This window comes from Populus alba, chromosome 19, assembly GCF_005239225.2.
Source record: "Populus alba chromosome 19, ASM523922v2, whole genome shotgun sequence".
In the NCBI taxonomy this organism is placed as follows: Eukaryota; Viridiplantae; Streptophyta; class Magnoliopsida; order Malpighiales; family Salicaceae; genus Populus; species Populus alba.
Window position 1 is genome coordinate 813483 of NC_133302.1, and position 17324 is coordinate 830806.

General features: G+C 37.4%; 3 protein-coding genes across 3 annotated transcripts in view; 1 reads left to right on the plus strand and 2 right to left on the minus strand.

The window, feature by feature from the left end:
• LOC118039829 (probable disease resistance protein At4g27220) overlaps window positions 1–17324 on the plus strand; it is an 89464-nt gene that overhangs the window by 64749 nt on the left and 7391 nt on the right. The window lies entirely within an intron of this gene.
• On the minus strand, window positions 134–7869 carry LOC118058071 (retrovirus-related Pol polyprotein from transposon RE1). The gene is made up of 6 exons (XM_073406943.1): window positions 5632–7869; window positions 3547–5265; window positions 1336–1926; window positions 920–1235; window positions 644–811; window positions 134–402 (listed from the first exon to the last, which is right to left on the minus strand). The coding sequence occupies exons 1-6, from the start codon at window positions 7867–7869 to the stop codon at window positions 134–136; spliced, it is 5301 nt and encodes a 1766-aa protein (XP_073263044.1).
• LOC118058073 (4,5-DOPA dioxygenase extradiol) lies at window positions 11309–13611 on the minus strand. The gene is made up of 3 exons (XM_035070785.2): window positions 13372–13611; window positions 12349–12731; window positions 11309–11641 (listed from the first exon to the last, which is right to left on the minus strand). Exons 1-3 carry the CDS (start codon window positions 13579–13581, stop codon window positions 11449–11451), a joined length of 786 nt encoding a protein of 261 aa, XP_034926676.1. The 5' UTR covers window positions 13582–13611; the 3' UTR covers window positions 11309–11448.

Below are 17324 nucleotides of genomic sequence, written 5' to 3' on the forward strand. Positions count from 1 at the left end.
ATGTGGACATCCCCCCAAAATCCGCAATCCCTTCAGTTTGGAGAGGCGTTGAATGGCTGTTGAACTTGGCAGATACTTTAAGATTCTTACAATTATCAATCCCAAGATATCGAAGAGAAGAAAGGTTAGCCAACTAATCTGGCAAAGCTTCCTCAAATCCCTCTCCCCTGAAATCACATATTTCCAATCTCTCAAGGGCAGTGAGGTGTTGGAGTTGATGCGGTACACTCTTCAGTTTATCCCATCCACTCAAGTTGAGGTGTTGAAATGAGTTTAAAACTCCTATAGGAAAAGCCTCCAGCTCCTCTGAGAAACCACCGATGGCCAATTCCTTCAGTTGGGTGAGGCCGCCTAAGCAATCATCGTCTGGGAAATTACTCAAACTCCGACACCCACTGACTTCTAAATAAACAAGAGAAGGCAACATGCCAATCAATACTGCTGATCTTATCACAACCTCTTATCTCTAACCTTCGAAGGAAAGACAATTCTTGTAAATCACTGATATGGATAAGCTCCCTGCAATCCCATATGTACAATTCCTCTAGAGATGTGCAACATTGTAGTCCACTCGGAAGAGCTCCCAATTTCAAATTATACATCGACAATATTTTCAAAGAATATTTCAATTCTTGAAAATCACCGGGAATTGAGATCAACTCAGGGCAGCCATCTATATCCAATTTCACCAGAGCTGTGCAGTGTTGTACGCTTGGAATGGATGTCAGCTTTGGACAACCCTCTATGCTCAACAACTGAAGAGACGTGAAGCCATGAAAGTCACCAGACAAATATCTCAGTTCGTCACATCCTGCAATTTCAAATTCTACAAGAGATGAAAGACCACATATCGGAATGCTTCTCAACTTGCCACACCACTCAATGCTCAACTTTTCAAGACAAGGAAATACTTGATCACCTTCTCCACCTGGTACCATCCATTCTTCAAGACCATCCATACCCAACAGCCTGAGTTCTTTTAGTGCTGGAAACAGTACTTCTTCGCTGGCACTGCTACTGTAGAACTCATTGCCTATACATTTCACATTAGGCATTTCACTCATCTCTAGAATCTCAAGGCGAGAAAAACATCCATGTATTGGGAGTTGTCTGCAGTTGCTGCAATCTTTCAATCTCAGCACCATCAGATTATTGAGCTGCAACATAGACATCCATGATGGGAACTTTTCACCCCAGTAACCCTCAATTGTTAAGCTTCTTATGTCTGAGTGAGGCTGTAGAGCATCCAGCACATCCTCGATGTTAACACTGCTGTTACCTTCATCACTCCATTTAAACACCAATTTGTTCATTCTTTTTTTCACCCAGTTTTGCCTTCTCGGCATCTTCTCTGTCTCTCACTCGCTCAAGACACCATATCTCCAATTCTCCTCTAAGCTCATTCAAACATCTCAGCTCTTCAATTTTATGATCTGGACCCACAACAAAGATTGGCAACGTTTGTAGACGTGTTAAGAAGCTCACATCAGCTGGCACTAGGTTTTTATCATCAAAATGAAGGTGTCTCAAGCTGACTAAATTTCTCATTTTCTTGGGAAGCTTTTGAAGCCAAAAACAATCAGTGAATCTTAATGTTTCCAAATGGTAGAGCTTTGTGATGGATTCTGGTAATGCTTTGATATTGGTATGGGAGACATCAAGATATCTCAAATGTCTTAGCTTGCAAATTGAATCTGGTAATTCTGTGATATTAGACCGTTGCAATTTGAGAGTTCTCAAGCTTTTGAATTTCCTAGACCGATTCAATACATCAACCATTGAGAAAACAGTACGCAACTTTCTAGCATCAACCGCTTGAAATGTTGACTCAACATCCCCACAAGAAATGAGATTGAGATGAAAAACATGAGATGCACCATCAACAGCCGAACCCGGCTCTGGATTTAACGTTTCTGCTTTTAAGACCTGTAATGCAAGATCATGCACAAGATCATGCATCTTGCAACTTGTTACCATCCCATACTCATTGTAGATACAATTTTGTGCACCTGAAATTAAACAAGCACACGTGTACAAATATATGATTTTATTAAATATATGAATGGATACAATCTCTATGTAATTTATTCTTTCAAAAGAATATGGCAATCCTCTGATTCTTTCCTTGGATTTGACGTATGGTGACTTGATTTATTTGAGTAATCAAGCCAAGATTTGTGCTTTGCAAGAACGTGAATTTGAGCGTGTATTGCGAACCGAGATGTTGTGATTTGATGCTTTGAAGAGTACCTTGATTTGTCTTCAAAGTATTGTTGAAGAACTCTTATGGGGCGTTTTGACTTGATCCAACAAAGCTTCGTTCTTTGTAGACTTCAAGCGTAGATGAAGGAGGCTTGAGAACTCTTTGAGAGAGAGTTTCCTTGCTTGAAGAGCTTGTCTTGAAGAAAATTTGTATCTCCAGGAATTCAATCCCCTACCTTTAGATTGAGGCCCTCTATTTATAGAGATCTGTAGGGGCTCTCAATTCATTTTCCAATGCCACATGACTAAATTTTATTGGTTGGTCTTTATTGACGGGATATTGCATTTATGACAAGATATCTGATGGGATCTTGTATTTATGACAATATATCTTGAATATCTCATTCCAAGTGTCAACTTTTCTTTGGCCAAGAAATATATGAAGGCTCATTTATGTTCCATGTCATTTATTTCAATTTTATTTTATCCTTTTTTTAAAAGAATAAAATAACACATGGTAAAATTTGATTGGTAGAAAATTTGTGTTTCTACACTCATTCCTTTCAACATCTTGAAAAAGGGAATTTGTGTTTAACATCTACTGATATATGATGGTCTGGTCATGGTGGGAATTACAGTCAGGAGGTCCAGTATATGACATACCAAAAGGAAGAAAAGATGGAAGGAGGTCTAAGGTTGAAGATACTCTCATTGCGCCTGCTCCAACTTTTAATGCCTCGGAGCTCGTTAGAGTCTTTGGCCTCCGTGGTTTTAGTGCCCAAGACATGGTTGCCTTGTCTGGTAAGCGGTGACCCAATCACACACACACACACACACACACACACACACACACACACACACACACACACACACATATATATATATATATATATATATATATATTGGAAATGAAAATGTTTAACTGATTTTCTTATTCTGCTTTGATTCAACTGATACAATATTTATAGCCTACATGTAGTATAGTAACAGAATCAGTTATAAATAACAGATTAATACCAGACTTTACAACAGAATACCAGACTTTACAACAGAATCTAACCACCTGCTGTGCCTACTCTAACTGTCTGCTAAGCTTGTTATAGCAGCTTTAGTTTTCAGCTCATCAGTGCAATGTCTTCTCAGTGCAATGTCTTCATTTCTTTTATCCATTAGCAGACTTGAGTGTGCTGAGTATATTCAATACGCCCCCTCAAGATGAGATTCATAAAAGAACTGTTAAGGAGAGTAGATATTATGAATACTCATTTTGGACAGTAACGAGTGAAAAAGGGATGAAGGGAGAGCCTTCGTAAAAATGTCAGCCAATTGGTGTTGAGAGGAGACATGAAAAGTACGAAGAACACCGGATAGAATTTTCTCACGAACCACATGACAATCAATGTCAATGTGTTTGGTACGCTCATGGAAAACCGGATTGGCCGCAATATGAAGAGCAGCTTTACTGTCACAGTAAAGGAGAGCAGTTTGTAGGGGAATTTGCAAGTCGCGGAGAAGGGCTTGAAGCCACACAATCTCACAGCATGTGGATGCCATTGCTCTATACTCAGCTTCAGCAGAAGATCGGGAGACTGTGGTTTGTTTCTTGGATTTCCAAGAAATCAAAGAATTATCAAGGAAGACGCAGAAGCCTGTGACTGAACGTCTGGAATCCAAGCAACCAGCCCAGTCTGAATCACAAAAAGTTTTAAGCTGTAGGCTAGAGGCCACTGGAAAGAAGAGTCCCTGACCTGGAGAGGCTTTAATGTAGCGTAGGACCTGAGTAGCGGCATCAAGATGAGGAACTCGTGGCTTATCCATAAACTGACTTAAAACCTGAACAGCAAAAGAAATGTCAGGACAACTGATGGTGAGATAGAGTAGTCGGCCAATAAGTCGTCTATATGAGGTAGGATCATCTAAGAGTGGTCCAGAATCCTTAGAGAATTTCACATTAGGATCCATTGGAACTTTGGCTGGTTTCGAAGTTAACAAATCAGTATTCTCAAGGATGTCCAAGGCATACTTGCGCTGACAGACTGATAAGCCAAGCTCACTGCGAGCTATTTCCAAACCAAGGAAATACTTCAGTTGTCCAAGATCTTTAAGCTGAAATTTGTTATTAAGCAAGTGAATAAACGTGGAAACTGCATCTGAATTGTCACTGGCAACAACTATATCATCAACATAGACTAAGATAGCAATGAAGGAATCTGCTAATGATCGAGTAAACAAAGTGTAATCAGCCTTGGACTGCACGAAACCAAAGTCAAGCAATGCAGAGGAAAATTTGGCAAACCATTGCCGCGAAGATTGCTTTAAACCATAGAGTGACTTATGGAGTTTGCAAACTTTGGACGCCCCCTTTTTAGCAAAACCAGGAGGTAGGGACATGTAGACTTCTTCATCCAAATCGCCATGAAGAAATGCATTGTTAACATCCAATTGATGGAGATGCCAATGCTTGACAGCAGCAACTGCCAAAAGAGTTCTCACTGTGGTGAGCTTAGCCACAGGTGAGAAAGTGTCATAATAGTCCAGTCCTTCACATTGAGTATAGCCCTTGGCAACGAGCCTGGCCTTATACCTCTCTAAGGTGCCATCAGATTTGAGTTTAACTTTATAGACCCATTTGCATCCAATAGTATGTTTAGAAGCAGGGAGATCAACAACAGTCCAGGTATTATTCAATTCAAGAGCTTTAATCTCATTGTCCATAGCCTCACACCATTCCTTAGAATGCATAGCTTGAGTATACGAAGTAGGCTCAACAAGGGTAGATACAGAAAGACTGAAGCATTTCTGATTAGGAGATAGATGATCATAAGAAAGGACAGAGGAAAGTGTATAAGGAATACCTGAAACTGAAGAAGAAGGTGCAGGCTCTGAAGAGGAGGTTGCAATATGACAATGATAGTCATGCAAATATCCAGGTTTGTGTTTTATCCGAGAAGACTTCCTGCATGGCTGAGAAATAATCTCAGAAGGAGATGCTAGAAGAGGTGCTGAGTCAGAATTTAAAGAAGGAGGAGATGGACTGGGATTAGAGGGTGAGCTAGTATTAGTCTAAAAAGGAAAAGAAGCTGAATCCATGTGATCAAGGGATGGGGCTACTGATTCATGTAGTGTAAGAGGTAAAGGAAGGACAGAATCAGTAGAGGAGATATGATGTTTGAGGGAAAAAGGAAATACAGCTTCATGGAATATAACATTCCGGGAGACAAAGACAGTGTTGAGATGTAAATCATAGAGTTTATAGCCCTTGATGTTATATGGATAGCCAAGGAATATACAAGGTTTGGCTCTAGAGTCAAATTTCTAGCGATGTCTAAGGAGAGTAGTTGCATAGCAGAGGCAACCAAAGACTTTTAAATGGGAATAAGATGGACGAGATTGGAACAACAATTCATAAGGAGATTTGTTATGTAAGACATGAGTAGGAATCCTATTGATCAAATGCACGGCAGTGAGAACACAATCACCCCAAAATGATAAAGGTAGATGAGACTGAAAACGAAGGGATCGGGCAACATTTAAAATGTGCTGGTGTTTTCTTTCAACAACTGAGTTTTGTTGTGGAGTTTCAACACAACTCAGCTGATGAATCACACCTTTTGAGGCATAAAATTGAGGCATGTGGAATTCAATTCCATTATCTGATCGAAGAGACTTGATTTTTGCATTAAACTGTGTTTCAACCATAGTGAAAAAGGATTGAATATGAGTTCTAGTCTGAGATTTATTTTCCAAAAGATGAATCCATGTGAATCTGCTATTGTCATCGACAATGGTCAGGAAATAAGAAGAGCCACTAATAGATTTAGTGGAAAAAGGACCCCAAAGATCACAATGAATAAGATCAAAGGGTTGGGCAGAAGCTGTGATGCTGTGTGGAAAAGGTAACCGGTGTTGTTTAGCCAGAGGACATATGCTGCAAGTCTTATTAGATTCATGTAAAACTTGAGGAATTACATGAGAAAGCAATTTCAAGGGATAATCTGAGGGGTGACCTAATCTGTAATGCCATAGACTATGGTTTACAGAATGAGCAAAGAAACTAGCAGAAGCTAGATTCATTATTGGAGGCTGGGACATGGTTTTTACAGGAGTGGAAAATGCAGAATTCCTAGATAAAGCAGAAACCGGATTTTGCAGCAAATGGTATAAACCTCCATCTTCTTTACCCACACCAATCGTTCTCCAGTTTGCAAGAGTCTGAACAAAACAGAATTTGGATAAGAAGATGACACAACAGTGTAAGGTTTGAATGAGCTTACTGACAGAGATTAAGTTGAAAGAAAAGGAAGGGATACAAAGCACATTGGTTAAAATAAGAGATTCTGTAATCTTAATGGTACCAATGTGAGTAACTGAAGCATGTTGTCCATTAGGTAACCTTACTGTTTTGGAAACGACAGAAGTAATGTGTATAAATAAGGAGGTAGAACAAATCATATGATTTGTAGCTCCAGTGTCAATTATCCAAGGGGCTTTGACAGAATTTGTGAGAGCAGTTGGATGAGTAAGAGATAAGGTAGATGAAAAAACAGAATGTGTTGGATTGAAAGGAGATATACTGGAAAGAGTACCTGCTCGGTTTAGTTTGATTGGAATGTCACCTGAAGTAAGAATTTCAGATTCTTTATGGACAGATGAAGAGACTTGATTCACAGAGGATTCAATTTCTGAGATTGAGGGGTTGAACATCTCCAGGAGTTGCAGACATTGTGCATAAGTGATAGGTAGTTGAGGAACAGTGCTGTCAGAGACCTGATTTACACTATGAACTGCATTTTTCCCTTTGGTAAATTTGTAACCAGGTGGGAATCCATGGATTTTGTAGCATTTTTCCACAGTGTGGCCATGAATACCACAATGAGAGCATATGGAACGTTCTTTGCGAGGATAAGAGGATTTGTGTCTAGAAAAATAGGTTGGAGATGGAGCTACTGTCCTGGCAAGTAATGCAGTGGTGTTCTGATTGAAAGAAACACTTGAAGAAGAAATCATACGCTGCCTCTCTTCCTGAATTATAAGGGAGAAAACTTTGTTAATGGATGGTAATGGATCAATTAACAAAATTTGTCCACGAATGTGGGAATAACTCTCATTCAAGCCCATGAGAAACTGATAAACATGCTGTTGATGATGATAAGATAGAATAGTCTTCAATGCTCCACATGTGCACGTAGGAATGGGTTGATGATTTCCTAACTCATCCCATAAGCCTTTCATAGTTGTGAAATAAGCACTGACAGAGTTATTCTCCTGTGACAGAGATGAAATGGACTTCTGTAGCTGAAAGATACGTGGTCCATTGTGTTGAGAGAATCTATCTTGAAGATCATTCCAAATTTCAGATGCATCATCAATATAGATGATGCTGTTGGCAATCTCTGTTGAGACAGAATTCAATAACCACGAGAGAACCATATTGTTGCAGCGAGTCCATGCCAAACCTTGAGAATCTGACAGATTGCATGGCCTAGGCAAGGTGCCATTAACAAAATTGAGTTTGTTCTTGGCTGATAAAGCCATCATCATCGCCCTCTTCCATGAATTATAATTCTCACCATTGAGTTGCTTCGAAACAATCATAGCTCCAGGACTGTCACCATGATGTAGAAAGAAAGGATTGGAAGAATCCATTTCTGAAGTAGCGTCAGTCATTGTTGAGAAATGAAGACAGAAGAGAGAATGAAGAAAAAGAAGGATGCGGAAAAAAAAATTCAGAGAGAATGCTCTGATACCATATTGGAAATGAAAATGTTTAACTGATTTTCTTATTCTGCTTTGATTCAACTGATACAATATTTATAGCCTACATGTAGTATAGTAACAGAATCAGTTATAAATAACAGATTAATACCAGACTTTACAACAGAATACCAGACTTTACAACAGAATCTAACCACCTGCTGTGCCTACTCTAACTGTCTGCTAAGCTTGTTTATAGCAGCTTTAGTTTTCAGCTCATCAGTGCAATGTCTTCTCAGTGCAATGTTCTTCATTTCTTTTATCCATTAGCAGACTTGAGTGTGCTGAGTATATTCAATAATATATATATATATATATATATATATATGTGTGTGTGTGTGTGTGTGTGTGTGTGTGTGTGTGTGTGTGTGTGTGTGTGATCTTCTTTGTATTTAGCTGGACCTGGGATCAATCCTTAAAAGAAGGTTTCTTAAGGATGATTCTGCTCTAATTCTTTCCTTTTTCTTCCCATGAAATCTTATAGTTTTGTGACGAATTGGTCTATGCAGGGGGGCACACACTAGGGGTGGCAAGGTGTTTAACGTTCAAAAATAGGTTGAGTGACCCTGTTGATCCGACAATGGATTCAGACTTTTCAAAGACTTTGTCCAAAACATGTAGTGGTGGAGACAATGCAGAACAAACATTTGATATGACAAGAAATAATTTTGATAACTTCTACTTCCAAGCATTGCAGAGGAAATCGGGAGTTCTTTTTTCAGACCAAACCCTATACAATAATCCAATAACAAAATCAATTGTCAAGGGCTACGCTATGAACCAGGCCAAGTTTTTCCTTGATTTTGAACAGGAAATGGTGAAAATGAGCTTGCTCGATGTCAAGGAGGGATCCCAAGGAGAAGTAAGAGCAGATTGTCGTAAAAATTAACTGAATGTTGTTGTGAAATGGTTCTTGTACGTAGATTAAGAGAATAGATTTGTCGTCCTTGTGTAGATTATTAAAAATTTCCTATAAATTTAAGCTGCTTGACTTTATGATGGGTGATAGCAATATGTAGCTAGCTTTAACCTTAGTATTTGAATATTTGAGATTTACAGTGTCCATATATCCTTCATGATGTTGCTGGATGACACTATATTTCATATGAAACAATTATATAGCTTTGACTTGGAAGGTACTTTGCATTTGTGTATTTGATGCTCCATGCTTTTGTGGGCTAACATAAACATCATTTATGGTCGCATAAATGCCAGGATATCTGCATCGTGGATGGGATTTCTTCCATTTTTCTTCCTTTTTTTTTTTTTTAACTGCATGCAGGTTCTTTAAGCCTGTGATTTAGGGTGAATGAAATCTATTGCGTGCCTGTGATCTTACTGTGCAACAATCCCATATCTTTCATGCCTTGAAAACATTAAGGCAAATTAACAAAGAAAAGAGATCATGATTAGCCGTCTAGAAATTATAGAAAATGATTGCAAGTTCCTTGTTTAACATTGTAGCATTAATCTTAGGATCGTGGAAGCATCAATTAGTGCCTGTGTTTATCGTGATAACACCCCTAATTAATCCTGCTATGTACTTAACTTTTCTTAATCAGGTATCCTAAGCTCAACCTCGACACCCCTTTGTCGAGTTCAAAAATATTCCCCACCCCATTTTCTTACATGAAAAACTCTTGACTTAATTTTCATCAATTCAAACTTGAGATCTCACTCTACAGCATGAGTCGACAATAAGATCATATAAATGCATGCACGTGTTGTTAAGCACCTCCCCTTTCTTTATTGAATTAGAAACAAACAGGATATTGAGCTTCAGAAACTTCAAGACATAAATGCTTTAAAGAGGGTGACAGTTATATGAATGTGAAATGGTAGGTCACGGAAATAGTTACTTCACTGGGAGGCGGTTTGGAATCACGTTTTCTAAAAGGTTTTTTTTTTTTTTTTTTAAATTGTTTTAATGTTTTAAAATAAAAAAAAATATTTTTAATAAAAAAATAAAAAATATTTTAATACATTGTGAGTAAAAAATCATCTTGAAAATTACAGCTTACACACCCCTTAATTGAGATTGTGTCATTGTACTGTTTGGCATTTTTTTGTTTTGTGGAAAATATTTTTCCTTTTTTGCACTTTCCTTTGGATCGTGTCAATGTTCAAAAAGTAGAAGATGTTAAATTGTGTCACTGTTCATTGTTCTATTCATGTGAATATCTCTGTTTTTTTCCCCGCAAATATTATTCCTTTTCTGCACTTTCACTAGGATTTTGTCACTTTCAAAAGCTATAAGATCTGGGATCGTGTCACCGTTCATGTGAACATTTGTTTTTTTCGCAAATATTTTTCTTTTCTCTGCACTTTCCCTCATATTGTGTCACTGTGCATTGTAGTGTTTTGTCACTATTCATATAAATTCATATAAACAATGCTTTTTTTTTCCCCAAATACTTTTGCTTTTTCTTCACTTTCTTTCTCTGCATTGTTCATATGACTGGTTTTTTTTCTCTTCAAAATACTATTATTAACAAAACTAATCACATGACAACGCATTTTATCTATTGTTCTATCCATATTGTTTTAGCTTTTATTTTTCAATTTTAATTTTTTTTTTAGTCCTTGAATGTTGAGAGATGCGAGAAATTATCTTCAAAAATATTAAGAAGAGACAAAGTGCTCGAATGAAGATATTTTAACTAAACAAATGTTAATTTTAGTGTTAATGAGTTTGTTTTTTTTAGAAAGTTCAATCAAGGTGGTGATGTCTTCTAACCATCCGAAATAAATAGATTGATCAAGTTCTTAAAACTTTTTTGGATTCATTTAATTTTATTTTTAGAAAGATTAAATGTTATTTAAAAGTTGAAAATGAGTTTATTAAGATTTTTAGGGTTTTTTAAAGATATTTTCAGGTAAAAACAAGTTAAAAATTAAGTTTTTTGAGATCCAAAAACTCAAATTTTGATTTTCTAATTAATAGAGGTGGCTGCAAAATAGTATAAAGGAAAACATTCAAATCATATCATATGATTCATGTAAAAAATCAGGAAGGTGAATAATGTGTAAATTTACAGTTCTAGCATCAACTATTTATATATCTTCTATGGATTGTGACAGCTTCCGAGTTGACAAAGATCCTGAGAATTAACCAAAATTTTCTACATGACATTAGTTTCAAATATTAGGGACCCAATTGATGAAAACATTAGTTTGGACACCTAATTGATAATTAGTGTATAAGTTGGGGACTTAAAAAGAGTCCACCTCTCTCTACATAAAACTTATGGTTCATCCACAGCTATTGCTTATAACGAAAAGAAACGATATAATTGCTGTTTTAATCATTGGGGTTAAGCATACTCCACCATCTCTATCACATTTCAACACATTTCAACCATACTAAATCTCTTATCATATTTACTGAAATTTATTTAATTCATCTAGCAAATACAGAATATTTAGTTAAAATAATAATACAAATTCATGTCTACAAGAACTCCAGCTGCAATTGTACTGTTGATGAAGATTTTATTTACGTGCTGTGAACTGGTAGGAAGCATAAGAAAGGGTGCAATTGTCCCAGCTATGGTGCACTAGCTTCGCCTTGGCATTTTCACCCGCTGCCCCCATGGCCACATGCAAAGGGTAAAAGTGGTCTGGCCAAGGATGAGCCATTTTTCCATACGGTGCCCTGGAGTCGTAGTGATTCACGTCTTCATATCTGCGCAAAAAGAGAGAGAAAACCATGGAAATCAACTGAGGAAACTGATAGCTATCCTTGATTAGTGTAAGTGAGTGGAAATGTAGAATACATTCTGATGTACAAATAATAGAGTAAATTGAAAGAATCTGGAGAATATATTCAACAGGGAACATCCCCGTGAAAGTGATCAAGTTAAGCACACTGATAAGCAACAGCGTTGGCCGCTGCCTGGTGCCTGTTTCTATCAGCAATTGTAACACATGTTCAAAGTTGTTACTGGCAGAAGCATCAAGAGAGAAAAATTGATCGTTATCTTGAAAAAGATACGCCTAAATCCTAATAAAAAAGAATGCAATCACTTCAATCATTAAAAGTGGAGTTGCTCTGAAGAAAAAATTGTGATTGTTTTGAATTCACAACTACTCAAATGAAACAAACACACAATTTCTAATCAATCACACATTCTGAAAACCAAGAATACCTAGAACTAGATATTCGAAAACTCCCAAGAAAAGTTTTTTAGAATGAAAGTTCTCCAGAAAGTGGTAATTACAAAAGTCACAACCCTGCCGAATCCATTTTCCATACCACCCTCCCCTATGAACATATGAGTTTCATTAATTCATCGAAGACTACATCAGTTACAGGATGAATAGATATGATGCCCTGATTTGCAGGTGTCTAGTATATTACAAGCATAAGACTTTTCCAAAGAGAAAACATACCTTCCTTCAAGAAGGGCATTTTTGAGCCAGGTATCAAACTGCAAAGCCCATGAAGGAACAGGACTGCCACTGGGTTGCATGGTCCCCAAGTTGTGAGTAGTAGCTCCAGATCCCATGATGAGGATACCTTCCTCCCTAAGGGGGGCCAATGCCTTCCCCAAGTTATAATGGTAAGTTCCATCTCTATCAGTCTGAACAGAGAGCTGGCACACTGGAATGTCAGCCTCAGGATACATGAACATCAGAGGAACCCATGTGCCATGGTCAACTCCTCGTGTTTTATCTTCATGAACACGCTTGAAGCCATTTTCCATGAGCAGTTCCTTCACCCTCTTTGCCAATAGTGGAGCACCTGGTGGTGTATATTTGAGCTGGAAGAAGGGGAAAAATATTGGGAACATAAATAAAAGGATCCAATTAACAATAAAAAGACAAGTTTCAACTTGAAAACGCTAGCTAATTAATTGTTCAATGTAAATGTAAGAAACTTTGTTTGCCTTTTAATCATCACCAAGATGAAATTCTCCAATGTAAGAAACTTTCAACAGATCAATAACTCTCCGCTGCAGGAGAAAGCAACAGCTAACAACAGCCCTAAGGTTTAGAACTCTATATATTATAGGGGATATCTTTAACAGTGCACTCACAGTTTTAACAATTTGCAGGTGTCTAGTATATTACAATAAAAAACTTATTCTTTTTCGTGAATATCTCATCATATCTATCACTCTTATAAGAGTTTATCAAGCTACAATTAGAACAAAATTTCACCAACCCAGATAAGAAAAAACCTTTTAATAAAAAAAAACAAGACTTTCAAAACATCTCCACATGTATAAAACATAAAAGAAGCAATTGGCCCACACCAAAGAACTAAAGACATTCTTCTACCTAAATATCAGATCATAATCTCTCAAAACTTAATCAACCTGAAAACTCACCAACCCTGATAAGAAAAACCATTGAGAAATAAAAAACAGAAAACTTTGAGAGAAAAATATATCAAAGTACTTATATCATGGATTTGGGGAAGCCATAGAAGTCATAAATGGTGTCATTGCGATTAACAACATTAACAGTTGGTTCTTTGGTATCCCAATGGCCAGAAAATAACAAGAATGGCTTTAGGTCTTTCTTTGAAAATTGTTGCCATGTCTTCAAGAATTTCCTCGCTGGTATGCTTTCATCGATCGCCATCATTGGTGACCCATGGGAGATATAAACCGTATCCATCAAACCCCTTTTGCAAATTGAAAAAAATCCGCACTTTTTGATTCAATGAATGGAGCAAACGCAATTAATAGCAATAAGAAAAATATTCTCTTCTTCTTCTATGGTACCATATATATATATATATATAGAGGAATTTCGACAGGGTCTCGCAAGTGATGAGTCATGAGTTTGGGCTTTGACCTTGATCTTCTTGATGATGTCTTGGCTGACGTTGTTTTTGTCAAAATTGATCCTTGTGTGTGGTAATGATTTTTCATAATTTGCTCGGCAATGTATTTTTTTTATTTATTAAGACAGTAAAGTCTGTCTTGTATCTAATATATGTATTAAAAGTTTTGTTTGGGTGAAGATGTGTTTTTTTAAAGTAGTTTTTAATTGAAAATTTAATAAATTTTAAAAGTTTTTTTTATTTAATATATATTTGCTACTTTTTTTTTAAATGGCAACCAAAAAAATTCCTGGGCATGTCCTTATTTAACATAGAACTAAAAGATACAAGTGTTTTATTATGAACTATTTCAGTGTAATTCATAATAAAACGACTAATTTGCTAGATATAAATAATTAGAGTATATATAGGGGTAAAATAATATTTTTAAATTCTGTTACACAGCGTAATTACCCCCAATTTTTTTTTTTTTAAAAGCCCTATCTCTTAGGGGCATGCTTTTAAACTCTACCACTGGACGGTCTTGTAATACTTGTTCCTGAAAGATGCAGAAAGACATTGCAAAGATTCTCGAATTTTGCTTGCGAACCCTTTTACGGGACATCAGTTTCATATTCATAGTCCATGTAATCGCCATGTAGATTCTTTCTAGGCAGTTCCTCTCTATGCGATCAACAATTTCTCATAGCCTTTTCCACTATGAGAAGGTGAACAGCTTAGGCAATCAAGAAGCAACCAGGCCGGAAGAATAAGCATCATTCTATGTTCCATCTGTGTTTGAGTCCTGTCAATGCCATTCATCCCCTTTCTCCTTGCAGCACTAACTCGTGTTCTGTATCATACAGGCTTATCAGCTGCAACAAGGTTCACGAGGATTTCCTTAAAGAAGAGAGTAGCTATAATGTATAAACAGAGAAATACATTGGGTCCTTTTTCGCCTCCTCTGCAAATTAATTTGTAAGTTAATATATATGATGCACACATTTACTCAATTGGATTTTACTGAACTAAATTCGCAGAAGATAGCCGTGGTTCTCCGTACGAGTTTTGTGGAATCAGAAAAACTGCAGTGATCCCGTTATAGACATGCTGTAAGTTTGGCTTGGATTCTGCCAGACATGGTGTTTCTTATAGCCTTGTATTTTGTGTTGATCGCGAGAAAAACGCCCCAGGAACAGAAAGAGGTTCCGGAAAGACAGGAGTTACGGCCTTTGAGCTATGCTCGCAACTTGAGACCTTGTAGGCCTAAGAGTTGGGGACGCATTGGTGCGTCATAGCCGTCCAATTTATTATCACCATAGCCTCCTCTGAAGAATATCTTCTGACAAAGGATATCCTTAGCGTTTCTGGATGCTCGGTCCACTCCACTACTGACTGCCACCATTTTGCTTCTAGATATATAATGTTATTTCTTCAAGAGAAGGGAGTAGATTGGCTGGCCATTTTCAAGATATAATTGCCATCCAGCTCTTTAAGCTTCTCACATGTGTCTACTTCAATTACTTCGAGAGAATTGCAAATCAGTTTTGCACTCCAAATGCTTTTCAGTTCTTACATTCCCTTCAATACCATAAATAGGAATAGCTGCAACTTTGGGAGTTTGAGTTCAGTGACTAGTGCTGGTGCTGCTTTCCTTTCACCCATAACCCTACTTCTTCATCTGATCTTGTTCCACCAATTATCTCCTTCATTTTCTCAACAATGAATAAATTAATCACTTCCAGGTTTATGAGGTTTGGCAGCAAGATAAGAGGGAACAAATTCTTCATATTAGAAAATCCATACAATAGAATTGTTCAGACCAGAAAAATATACCATTGTGAGGATGGCAATGGTAGTGGACGCAGAGCAGAACCTAAGAGGATTAAACCAAGCTCTCCATGCTATTGCAATTCCAAATCCATAAAACCTCCAGTTCAGTTGCAATACTTTATTAGAGAGGAAACATCGCATTAACTTGTTTCGTCATTACATTTATCAATGCTTGAGCAGTTGTTGAAGTGTCCTTTGGAACATTACCTGAAAAATCTCCATCTCTTGTTTACACGTTAAGTTACCTAAAACAAATGTCTTACTTCTTTAATAAAATAATCATTATCACAATAGTCCTACAACAATTTCCGTATGTGTTTAGTGATTGGGTTTCATCCCTCCGAGATTTGAAAGGACTCCTGTAATCAGAGTGACCTTCAAATAGCATTTCCAAACTTTGCAATTTTCTCAGCATACTACTTCCTTTTCCTTTAACTGTTATCAGGAGCATATCTTCCATCAATTAACCCTTCCTCTGGTACAAGTACTTGCAGGTTGCAGAGAGTTTAGGTAACAACCCACTAGAAAACTTTTTGCACCACCACATCTATTCATTCTAAGATACTCAAGTTGCGTAGACATTCCATGCCTTGAGGTAAGGGTGTGCAAAACCGGGTTTCGGTTTCGGTTTTTTCCGCCCAAAAAAAGCAACCAACCGGAAAAAAAAGGACACCCGAAACCGAACCGGACCCGGCCCTTCAAACCCGGCCGGTTCTGGTTTCGGTTCGAGGTTCTGGTTTTTAGCCAAAAAACCGGATGCAAACTATATGCATTTTTTTGGCATTCCTTTTTTTCAATTTTCTCTCAAACACGCAGAAGGCAGAAGTCAATCGAGCAAATAGCAAACAACATGAATAACATTACTCTAAATTCTAAATTTAAACCTAAACACGAGAATTCAAACTAGCTTAAACAATAAGCTTAACACCAAAACAAAATTGTATTAAAACTACAATAAGCTTAACTGTATGAATTAATTAGAAAGGAGAAAAAAAATTAAAATTCACTGGTTTAATGGTTTTGAGAAGGCTGATAGGAAGAAACACTCAAACACCGAGTCGACCGACTGTGTGTTGATCGTGAATCCAGTGGAGAGAGTCTGGAGATTGAGGAAGAAACGTCAAAAAAATTAGCTAACAGTTAACAGTATTAAATTAACAATAACCTTTACCGGAATTCATTAATTAGAAAAGGGAAAAAAAAAAACTAAAACTCACTGGTTTTGACTTTTGAGAGGTTTGAGCTGTTGGAGGAAACGTCAGTGCCGGTGATCGGATCTACCAGAGAGTGGAGACTGGAGAGTGGGAGAGGGAGAGGAGAGGCGAGAGGGGACAGGGGGCGTTTAGCCGTTTACTCGTTGGTGCGGATGAGTAGTGAGAGTGAGAGTCTAAGAGCTGAGAGGAGAGAAAGAGAATCAAGAGATTGAAAGTTTTATATTTTCACTGTTAGGGTTAGACTTAGCGGAGAGAAGAAGAGCCAAGAGGGGCCGCGGCGTGCAACAAAATTTCTAATTTATATCAGGTCGCGGAGTACAAGACCTATTTTTTTGTTAAACCGGTCGCTCGGTCCCGGTTTTTGCACTGGCAAAGAACCGCAAAACCGAACCCGCACCGGGGCTTTTATTGCTCTATTATATACATCTAATCAGTTTACTCACGTTTTACTTATTGCAGTTCGGTTTTTTTGGTTTAAATTTTTTTGTTGGTGTTATCGGTTTACCGGTTTTTTTGGTTTTTTTTTGCAACACCCGCTATAACGGTAT